The sequence below is a fragment of the Chlorocebus sabaeus genome, chromosome X (genome assembly GCF_047675955.1).
Source record: "Chlorocebus sabaeus isolate Y175 chromosome X, mChlSab1.0.hap1, whole genome shotgun sequence".
In the NCBI taxonomy this organism is placed as follows: domain Eukaryota; kingdom Metazoa; phylum Chordata; class Mammalia; order Primates; family Cercopithecidae; genus Chlorocebus; species Chlorocebus sabaeus.
This window is the reverse complement of record NC_132933.1, coordinates 128517878-128529502: the sequence shown is the minus strand read 5'-3', so window position 1 is coordinate 128529502 and position 11625 is coordinate 128517878. Positions and strand designations below refer to the sequence as shown.

The 11625-nt window shown below is 44.4% G+C and overlaps 1 protein-coding gene across 2 annotated transcripts; it reads right to left on the bottom strand.

Annotated features, from left to right (window-relative positions):
• Window positions 1-8706: 8706 nt before the first annotated feature.
• On the bottom strand, window positions 8707-11376 carry LOC103231725 (transcription factor SPT20 homolog-like 1). 2 transcript variants are annotated; one of them, XM_073013261.1, is made up of 2 exons: window positions 9863-11376; window positions 8707-9730 (listed from the first exon to the last, which is right to left on the bottom strand). In XM_073013261.1, the coding sequence occupies exons 1-2, from the start codon at window positions 11374-11376 to the stop codon at window positions 8707-8709; spliced, it is 2538 nt and encodes an 845-aa protein (XP_072869362.1). The 2 variants fall into 2 exon arrangements, with proteins under 2 accessions (XP_072869362.1, XP_037842541.2); XM_037986613.2 differs by having other exon boundaries at window positions 8707-11376.
• Window positions 11377-11625: the final 249 nt, after the last annotated feature.

The following is an 11625-nucleotide window of genomic DNA, read 5'->3' as shown; positions in this document are numbered from 1 at the left end:
TTGGCTGCTGGGAATTCCCTTTTTTTTTTTTTTTTTTATTTGGAGATGGGATCTTGCTCTGTCACCCAGGCTGAAGTGTAGTGGTGTGATCACCACTCATTACAGCCTTGACCTCCCGAGCTCGAGTGATCCTCCCACCTCAGCTTCCCAAGTAGCTGGGACTACAGGTGTGTGACACCATGCCTGACTAATTTTCTTTCTTTCTTTCTTTCTTTCTTTCTCTTTCTTTCTTTCTTTCTTTCTTTCTTTCTTTCTTTCTTTCTTTCTTTCTTTCTTTCTTTCTTTCTTTCTTTCTTCTTTCTTTCTTTCTTTCTTTCTTCTTTTCTTTCCCTTCCTTTCTTTCTTTCTTTCTTTCTTTCTTTCTTTCTTTCTTTCTTTCTTTCTTTCTTTCTTTCTTTCTTTCTTTCTTTCTTTCTTTCTTTCTTTCTTTCTTTCTTTCTTTCTTTCTTTCTTTCTTTCTTTCTTTCTTTCTTTCTTTCTTTCTTTCTTTCTTTCTTTCTTTCTTTCTTTCTCTTTCTTAGAGACAAGGTCCTGCTATATTTCCCAGGCTGGTCTCGAACTCCTGAGGTCCAGTGATCCTCCCACCTCAGCCTCCCAAGGTGTTGAGATTATATGCATGAGCCACCACACCTGGTCTGCTGGGACTTCTTTGATGTCTTGTTACTTTTCTTTATCCATTGTACTGATACCATTTGGGGCTCACTCGTCATGCATCAGGACTTGGAGTTAATTTTAAGTCATCACCTTTATTTAGGGGAAGGAAAACTTAACAAGACCAGGGTAAAAAGAGAAGAGAAGGCCCAGTCCCCCTTCCTTCCATTATCCATTAGAGAAAAGTGCCAGTGTCACGGCACCCTCTTGGATATATAGTGTGTGTCCACGTTCCAGTAGAGGGACCTGCCCCCTTACTGCTCTCCTTTTATAGAGTAAGCATGAGAAGACAACTTTATTAATGAAGGGACACATAAACTGCTTGAGTGCCAGGAAGTCTGGAGTTGGATGCTACCTGTTTAAAGGAGTTATCTAGGAATTCCAGCTGCTGGCCTCTGTTGGGAGGTGCCACTTCTCCATGGGTTTTTGTGTGTTTCTGCATGTCTTGTGAGTAGAGGCACTAACAGTTTTTATTCTGAATTAACTTTTGAAGGAAGTTCGTATAGTGTGTCCCTATGGAGCCAAGGGCAAACTTTTTTGTTGACCAGTATAATAAAGATAAAGGATTAAGTGTGGTGGCTCATGTCTGTAATCCCAGAGCTTTGGGAAACCAAGGCAGGAGGATCCCTTGAGGCCAGGAGTTCGAGGTTACAAGCTATGATTGAGCCACAGCACTCCAGCCTGGGCGACAGAGCAAGATCTTGTCTCTAAACAACTTAAAAAAAAAAAAAGAATAAAAATGATTGTCTTATTTGAGAACACAATTGGGCAAGTTTGCTTGCAGCCCCCTTTAAAATAGTATGTTCTTTTAAAAAACTTTTTAATTTTAATTTTTATTATTTTTATTTTTTTGAGACAGAGTCTCACCCTGTCGCCCAGGCTGGAGTACAGTGGCACTATCCTGGTTCACTGCAACCTCCACCTCTCAGGGTTAAGCAATTCCTGAACCTCAGCCTCCCGAGTAGCTGGGATTACAGGCACGCACCACCACACTGGCTAAGTTTTGTATTTTTAGTAGAGACGGGGTTTCACCATGTTGGCCAGGTTGGTCTTGAACTCTTGGCCTCAAGAGATCTGCCCACCTTGTGCTTGTAATCCCTTCCAAAGTGCTGGGATTATGTGAGCCACCACGCCCAGCTAAAATAGTATTTCTAAGCGTGGGTTCCTCATCTGTGACACACATCCACTGCACGTGCAGCATCCACCTGGGTCCTTCTCTGTGTTACTCCCATGGAACTTGGGGGGCAGAGGAACCAATGCAAACCTGAGGTTCATGCTTTCTATTGTGCTATGAGTAATAAAGTAATTTTTCTTTGACCTGATATTCTTGTGTCTTCTGCCAGCATGCATGAAACTGTGGCAGGCTAACTGATTAGCTTGCAAGCAAGGTAAATCCTCAGACCCTTCCCAGTTCTTGACAGAGCCCGTTAGAAATTATGTGCCTTCTGGTCAGAGGAAGGGAGCCACTGGTCCCATAGGAAGCTGGGTTCAGTAGAAGGCCCCTTCCCTACTCTGTTCCAGCCCCAGCTGATTTATGGTACAGGCAACTCAGAATGAGGTCATTTTTAGATAATTCTGCTTATTTCAGTACAGTAGATAACAGACAACAATACAGTGTTCCATAGTTCCTGATCTCTGTATATTCTAATCTATGGAAGGGTTGTCTCCTGTGATGGTTAATACTGAGTATCAACTTGATTGGATTGAAGGATGGGAAGTATTGATCCTGGGTGTGTCTGTGAGGGTGTTGCCAAAGGAGATTAACATTTGAGTCAGTGGACTGGGAAAGGCAGACCCACCCTTAATCTGGGTTGGCACCATCTAATCAGCTCCCAGAACAGCCAGAATAAAAATGGGCAGAAAATTGTGAAAAGACTAGACTGGCTTAGCCTACTGGCCTACATCTTTCTCCCATGCCGGATGCTTCCTGCCCTCGAACATTGGACTCCAAGTGCTTCAGCTTTGGGACTTGGACTGGCTTCCTTGCTCCTCAGCATGCAGATGGCCTATTGTGGGACCTTGTGATCATGTGAGTTAACAGTCCTTAATAAACTCCCCTTCATATATATATCTATCCTATTAGTTCTGTCCCTCTGGAGAACCCTGACTAATACATCTCCCAAGGATTTATTTGTAAGTATTTTCCTATGGAAGCAATTTTATAAACAGTAGTTATACTTAGCCCTAGTTTTTTCTAGACTAGCTCTCTAAACTTATATGCAGCTTCACTTTAGTGGTTAAGACAATGAATTCTGGAACCAGACTACCTAGATTCAAATCCTCGCTTCTCTATTAACTAGATGTGTGACCTTTGACAAGTTACACTTACCTCTCTGTTTCCTCACTTGAAAGCTGAGTTAACAATACCAGCCACCAATAGAATTGTTTTGAGGATTAAATGGATAATGCATGCCTTGTAAGTAACTACTTTCTAAGCTGCTATGATAACCATTTAATAATTTGGCCACTGCGTACAATTTAAGCAAACTTGATCACCACCTGTAGTCTTGTTCGTATAACATATACTGCTGGGGGCAATGCTTTATTACCTATTTCTTCTGTTTCCAGGGGGCGGAGCTTCCATTAGAGCAACAATTCTTAACCTGGGGTCTGTTGACACTTTCAGGGGACCCATGAACTTAATAAGAAAAAAACCTTACATTGTAATTTTACCTGACTTCTTCTTCTTCTTCTTTTTTTTTGAGACAGAGTTTCACTCTTGTTACCCAGGCTGGAGTGCACTGGTGCGATCTTGGCTCACCACAACCTCCGCCTCCCAGGTTCAAGTGATTCTCCTGCCTCAGCCTCCCGAGTAGCTGGGATTACAGGCACGCATTACCATGCATGGCTAATTTTGTATTTTTAGTAGAGATGGGGTTTCTCCATGTTGGTCAGGCTGGTCTCGAACTCCCGACCTCAGGTGATCCACCCGCCTCAGCCTCCCAAAGTGCTGGGATTACAGGCATGAGCCACCGCGCCTGGCCATTTTATCTGACTTCTAACTGAAATTCAGTATTTCCTGCAAGTATGAATATAGACAACAAACTGCAGTATTACCAGTGTCTATAAATTTGTAGCTAATAGAAATCAGAGATATTTTCTTATGAAATTTCACTTGTCGCAGATATCTCAAAATATCATTTAAGCTCATCACTACTTCAAAATTATGGTAGTAATTAGTCCCACTGTTGTCTTATTATTTAATGCATTAATAAAGGAACACATAGATTATTTATCATGAATGTATTTACAGTATATACTTTTAGGGTTGTATTTTAGTGTAACTGGTTTCCTTTGTAATACCATGTATTTTATTTTATGCCCTTAAAAATGTTATTTTGAGGCTGGCATGGTAGCTCATGCCTGCAATCCCAGAACTCTGGGAGGCCTAGGTGGGTGGATTGCTTGAGCTCTCGAGTTTGAGACCAGCCTGGGCAGCATGTCAAAACCCTGTCTCTACAAACAAAAACAAAAACAAAAAATTAGCTGGGTATGATGGTGTGCGCCTTTAGTCCCAACTACTCCAGAGGCTGAGGTAGGAGGATGGCTTGAGCCCAGGAGGTGGAGGTGGTAGTGGGCCAAGATCACACCACTGCACTCCAGTCTGGGCAATAGAGTCAGAACTTGTCTCAAAAAAAAAAAAAAGTTGTTTTGAGAAAGGATCCATGGGCTTCACCAAATACCAAAGAGGCCTATTGTCTAGGGGTTAAGAAGCTCTTCATTAGAGTAAAGTGGGCTCTCCCTGCCCACTCAGTTCTCCCCAGTGGGGCGGCCAGGATCATGGGAGGGATCTGCAGCCCACAGCAGCCCTGCCTCCAGCCCTGCCTGTGAGTGAGGAAGCCAGATCTAAATTATGTCCTTGAATATATGAACATCACTAATAAAGAGATATATTGATGTCCAGCTGTTTGCTGGATCCCTCTCTTTTGCAGCTGGTGTCAACCTATGGCAGAGATGTCACGTATAAGCTCCCCTCAAACGCCAACATACAGCGAAATAACAGACTGCCATCTGTCATTTCATCCACGTCATGGGGTCTCTGTAACCATATTGTAAGCCCCCTGGGACAGGCCTACGTCTTGCCCTCAGTGAGGCAGTAAAGAGGGTTGTGTGGGAAAGAATGTGGTCTCTGACCCCGGGAAGCTTGGGTCCAAATCTGGGCTCTGATACTTTGCAGCTGGGTGATTGTGAACAAATTACTTAAGCGCCCCATGCCTTGTTTCCTCTTTTATAATTGTAAGTGGTTTTTGCAAGAACTCAGTGAGTGAAACATGTAAAAGAGAACAGTGTCTAGCACGTAGAAAGAACAGAGGGGAAAAGATCCTATATTTTATGCCTACGTGTTTATCAGGATGCAATGAAAGCAGCTAAGTACATTTTCCCTGCAGATGAAATACTAAAGTCCTGGAGATGAAGAATTATTTTAATTAGATTTTATGGAAAAATATATTTCATGGCTTGCAATACTACTAAGACTGTATCAAAGTAGTCCTCTATCTTACCAGTAAGAATAAAATCAGCTTTCTCTAATCAACAGGTTGTCTTGGTGACATTTCAGGGAGGCAGCATGCAACAAAAATGAACAATATTGGTATTAGCTGACAGGTGGGAGAAATGGAAGTGGGACCCAGAAGACAGCCTGTTCACTAAGATGTTACCATTGCTTTTAAGAGATAAGTTTCTTAGAATTGGGTGTTTTTCCCAAAACAGAAATCTAATACAGAATGACAGCTATTTAAACTTGTCACTTATAAATAAGTACAAATTCTCTGTGCAGATTCAAATATCTGTACTTCCTGGGTTGGTCAATACTTTTCTCTTGCAATCTTATTTCTATCATCTCCTTGGTCTGTGTCCTGGTCTCTGACTTGGGATAGGGCAATAAGCCACTAAAATATTGAGCCTGCCTCTATTAGGTTAGTGCAAAAGTAACTGTGCTTCTTGACATTAAAAGTAGTGGCAAAAACTGGCCAGGTGTGGTGGCTCGCACCTGTAATCCCATCACTTTGGGAGGCTGAGGCAGGTGGATCACCTGAGATCAGGAGTTTGAGACCAGCCTGGCCAACATGGTGAAACCCCGTCTCTACTAAAAATACAAAAAAATCAGTCAGGTGTGGTGGCACATGCCTGTAATCCCAGCTACTAGGGAGACTGAGGCAGGAGAATCGCTTGAATCCAGGAGGTGGAGGTTGCAGTGAGCCGAGATTGTGCCACTACACTCCAGCCTGGGCAACAAGAGTGAAAACTCCATCTAAAAAAACAAAAAACAAAACAAAACAACACAAAAAACAAGTAATGGCAAAAACCACAATTACTTTTGCACCAAGCTATTTCTCATTCTTTCCATTGTGTACTCATCTATTGACATTTCACTATTCTGTAAATCTAGCTTAAATTGCTGAAGGACACAATGAGATGAGGGTTGAATAAAATCTTGGTCCTAAAGAGGCATTTTTACTTTTCTTTGGTCTGTCTTCTCCCCCATCTCCAACATTACTGTGGAAAATCCTCCTTCTATAGGTGTTTAAATAAATACATACTCTGGGGTTTCATTTCAAGGGTTATATTCTTTCCTCTTCATCATTGTGGCAGTTACATCCAATTATCAACCATGTTGAGGATCATTATAAGGAAATAAAGACCACCAAATGATAATCAGAAACAAAACTCAATTTATTTGCCTGCCTGGGAAGGGAAGGTCACATCACTGAAGCACAAATTTAGCTGCTATCTCCATGTACTACTTGAAAAAAGCAGAGGGCAAAGGAGAAAGCTACACCAAATTTGGTGATATATGGAGTTCAGGTCACTGCTTAGCTCTGAAGGCCATGCATAAACTCTTCTCTACAACTGGTCATTGCACTGGTTCGCTTCTTAAAAGTGCAGGCACCATTCCCAGTTATGTTCAGGCTGCTCTGATGGACTTGGTGTCACTTGGGAAATTCGATGTGTTTACTTGAAGTTGGTCAAATCTTTAACAGCATCGGTAGCGCATTAGTAAAAGGGTTCACCAAGTAAGATTCACTGGATACCTGTCTCTTTACTGATGTCTTTTGGAACCGCCAGATCAAATTTCCTTCTATTTCATTAAGGCAAAAAACAGAGAAATATACATGTGTACCTAGAAAAACAAGTATTACAGAGGGTGCCCTTCAAGGTTGTAAAAGAGCAAAATATGAGGTGCTAGAACAGATGCTTGTACATGAAAGTTGACAGTAGCTCTATGCACAGCGCCCAAAAGGTAGAAACAACCCAAGTGTCCATCATCAGATGAATTAATAAACAAAAATGTGCTGTATACAAACAATGGAATATTGAACCACAGAATCACAGAAAGGAATGAAGTAACAATACATTTTACAACATAGATGAACTTCAAAAACATTATGCCGAGTGAAAGAGGCCAGACACAAAAGACCACATACTGTACGACTACATTTACAGGAGATATTTAGGTAAATCCATAGAAACAGAAAGCAAATTGGTGGGTGCCAGAGGCTGGGGGTGTGAAGATGACAAGCTAGTGCTTAATGGATACAGAGACTTCTTGGTGGGTGATGAAAATGTTTTGGAAACAGGAGGGGTAGTTGTACAACATCATGAATGTACTAAATGCCACTTTACAACTGTACTTTACAATGGTTGGTTGTTCTGTGATTACCCCTTAGTTGTTAAAAAAGGAAAAAGAAAGGGAAAACAAAAGCGCACAAAAGTTCATGTTTCTTTGAGTCTCACTGCGATGAGGGAAAAAATGAGGGAGCAGAAACGGCTGAACAACTGATGATGACGCATCAACAAAGAGAAAAAGACAAAGAAAAAGACAGGGGTTCTACTTAAGAAACAAGGCTACAAATATTTGAAAAGCAAACCAATAAAATGGATTTTCAAATGTTTCACTATTAACTTCTTGAAAACAAACTACAAAAAATGTAAATGATCTTATAAAGAGAGAGCACACAAAACATCCAAGAAGAGCCTTTTCAAGGCCAGCAAGAGAGCCTCGCTCTGTGGAGCACTAGGTGCAGACAGGGCCTTTGAAAGGGCAGGGGACTGTCACACAAGCAAATCTGCCACTAATTCCATTCCATAGCTTTGGAAGTCTCCCATGTACTCAACTGCAGTGTAACAAGCATCACTGTACTGTACTTTCATTTTATTTTTCAAAATGAATGTGTAATAATTCCATTCCATATATTGTGCATAAACCTATTAATCTAAATACAATTACACTCTTCTGAAAGAGGTTTCTCAGAGTTCATAGGTCCCTTTCATATATATTATGTATAGTGAGACCATTTTTAAAAAGCAATGACCTTCATGTGACATGAGACAGCAGGGATAGATCATGAGGACATTATGCCAAGTGAGGTAAGACACACATCAAATGACAAATGCCATATGATTCCACTTCCATGAAGTGGCCAGGGTGGTGAACTCATAGAGAAAGAAAGCAGAACAGTGGCTGCCAGGGACTGGGCAAGGGAGAATGGGGAGCTGGTATTCAATGGGCATGAGTTTCAGTGTTGTAAGATGGTCTGGAAACCTGCGGCACAACTGTGGGGGTGGACTTAATACTATTGAACCGCGCACTTAAAATAGTTAAGGTGGTCCATTTTAGATTATATGTTTTTACCACCATTTAAAAAAATTTAAATTGCACTCTTCTTGTTAAAATATTAACTTAAAATTAAAATCTTGTTAAAATACTAACATTGTTGGTATTGCCATCTTATGGCTTTAGAGAAATTATACACTTCACAAGTTTAAACTCAAACTGGTTGGGATTTGGACACTTTAAAATACTATATTAAAAATAATTATATCAACAGCAATGACAACAAAAGGAGTAACTTAAGCAAAACAATGCTCCTTTAGGAGATCACTTCCCTGTTTCTAAATAAAAATTAGTGGATTGTGCTTCTGTGTAAAGTGTGTATTTTAAAATGTAAAATACCAAAACATGAGGAAAGAAAACACAAAACTCAAGTAAAAACTGGGAATTCATTTGGGTCAGTGCTCCTGTGCTTTTAAAAGAGAGACAAACGACCACAAGCCTCAGGGCGCTGGAGGGGTTGGCTTGCCTCCCTTCGTCTGCACTACCGACTGGCTCGCTGCTTGCCCACCTGGATGTGGCTGCACTATCTGAACAGCGCCTGTTGCCAAAAACACTGGCTGCTGCAGGACTCTCAACTGCTGCGTCTGGAGCTGGATCGGCTGTCGCCGTGGCTGCTGTGACTGTGGCTGCTGCTGCTGTGGCTGTGGCTGCTGCTGCAGTTGCAGCTTCGGTGGCTGTGGCAGCTGCGGCTGTGACCGTGGTTGCAGCTTCAGCCGCAGCTGTGGCTGCTGCTGCTGCCTCAAGACAGAGGGGAGCTGGATACCCTGCTGAGGAACCTGGGCAGAGCCAAGAAGACCCAACACAGCTGCCTGGGGCTGGGGCTGCAGACCACGACCTGCGCCAGTGGGGTTCACCTTAAGAAGCTGCTGAGCAGGGAAGGCCTGCCCTTGAGTGCTCATACCTTGTGCGGAACCCTGTGGCCCTGGCTGAGGACGGTGAGCAGCTGTGGGCTGCTGGAGCTGTTGCAGGGAAACCAGCTGATGGAACTGCTGCTGCGTGCTGCTCAAAACCATGGAGCCCTGTGGAACCTGGAGGACAGTCATGGGCCTGAGACCTTCAGGAGTATTTAGGAAAAACTGAAGGGGTGCTTGAGAAGATGCCTGTGCTGCACTGGGCTTTGCATCTGGTAGTGGACCTCCTGAGGACTGAAGGCCACTGCCACTGATTCCTGCAGGAGCCGGGCCACCCGAGCCAGGGGCCTGCACAGGCTTGAAACTGCTACCCAAAGCCTGGGCTGCCCGGACTGGGCCCTCCATGTTGATGGCCTTTAGGCCAGTGGAGCCTGTCCTGACCTGAAAGGCTGGGGCTATTTTTATGAATCTGGTGGGGGGCTGGGCAGCTGGATAGGGCCTGCTAACTTGAATGAAATGCACAGAGGGCTTCTGAGAATGACTTGCTGCTGCAGAAGCAGCAGCTACAGCAGGAGCAGGAGCAGGAGCAGGAGCAGGAGCAGTGGCAGGAGCACTGGCAGGAGCGGCAGGAGCAGGAGCAGGAGCAGGAGCAGGAGCAGGAGCAGGAGCAGGAGCAGCAGCAGCAGCAGCAGCAGCAGTGGGAGAAGCGGCAGGAGCAGCAGCAGCAACTACAGCAGCAGGAGACGCGGCAGAAGCAGCAGAAGCGGCAGCAGCAGCAGGAAAAGGACGCTTAAGAGAGCTGCCTGCCTGTTGTGGGGGAAAACTGGTACCTGAGGAGTTCTTTCCTGAGCTTGAGGGAAGTTGGTTTTGGGGAGGTGGATGTTTCTCTCCCTTCCCCAATACTGAAGACTGGACCCACACAGGCTTAGGCTGTTCTGGTGTTTTCCATGAGGACAGCTGACTGACACTGGCTGGGCCACTGGAGCTGTGTGACACCTTGCCTGGACCTTTGGCTCTGCTCTGCACCGATTCCTGGGCCTGACTCACTGCCCTCCCAGTATCAGTCTCTGACCCAGGCCTGAGACCAGCTGCATGGTCATCTGGGAAGGGCTGCCTGGGAGACTTCTGGCTCTTCTGCCTGGCTTTTTTACGGGGCCGTATTTTACCACAGAGAAGTGGATCATTAAACGACTTCATGATGCTTGGCTTGGTGTCCCAGGCCTGAGAGCCAGCTTCCCATCCAAATCCGAAAGGGTCTTCTACCTCCTGGGCTGGCCAGACTGAGAGCTGTGGCTCAGCAGCTGTGACAGGCTGACACCCTTTAGCAAGTTTCTCCACATCCACTGCCGAAGGCACAGCCAAATCACAGGATCTACGTTTCCACATGTCTACACAACGTCCTGCTTTAGCAATGTCCAGCTCACAAGGCTGACCTGCTTTTCTTTCTTCTTTTTGGCCAGAAGTCGACACTCTCAGCTCAGGAGGAGGTGGATAGTCAGACTGCTCCTGCTGTGACCTTACAGAGGGCCACGAATACCTCTGGAGGCACCGTTTCATCGGGTCGGTATTCATCTTTTGCTTGTTGTACAGCAGCCTGTTTGCAGTGCAGGCGACTGCTACAGAAGGATCAAGACACAGTGGTTCAGCTGTCGCTAAGATCAGTTGGCTCTCAAGCTGCAGCTTGTCTTCCTGGCTCCATTTCTGGCCATCTCTTGTCATCATCTTCACATCATGGGCTAAAGTCTGCATTGTTGGACGTAGGAGAATATGCCTGCTTTGGTAACCAGGAGGTTGCATATTACTGGACTGCCTGTAGTCACGAACTTCTACTATGACACACCCACTATGAAAAATGTTAACTGAAGCTTTATCAAGGACATCGGCCAAAGCAGGGGGTAATTCTTCTGCATCCAAGTAGTCGAGCAATGCCCTTTCATCATAAGGGAGTCGAATGGTCTCTGCAAAGGACCCATCTTTTCTCTGGAGCATCACAGAATACCCCTGATTGCCTGGGTATAGATTGACCAGTAAACATGGCAAGGATTCTCTCCTAACAAGCTTTTCTAACAAGTTTACATTGCTTCTCAATTCCTGAGGATCCTCAGGCTCTTTTCCACATTCTTCTACATAAATGTCATAAAGTTTTTCCTGCAGAGTTTTTCCCGCCCTAGGTGAGTATCTCCTTCTAGGAGGTCTCTGTTGGGCAATTTCAATGATATTCTCTGCGCGATCCAGAGCCTGTTCTAAATCTCGATCCATTGTAACAGAAAACAGGGCCCCTAAGAGGAGAGAAAACGCATGTGCGTGGTGAAGCAGGATGGAATTACGGCTGTCATATTAATGTACAGAACCGCAAGACGCCACAAGTCCACACTGAGTTCAACATGGGCATCTGCCCAGAAACCCGCCCCCAGGGAAGCGCTACCCAATCTGTTTGACGGTTTCTGAAAACATCGGTACCTGAGGGGTAGTAGACCTGGCACTGGCTTCGCGTCTCGGCGTGCTGGA

Coding starts and splice junctions, on each gene's coding strand:
- LOC103231725 (XM_037986613.2), bottom strand. CDS start 11,376: ATGGATCGAGATTTAGAACAGGCTCTGGATCGCGCAGAGAATATCATT.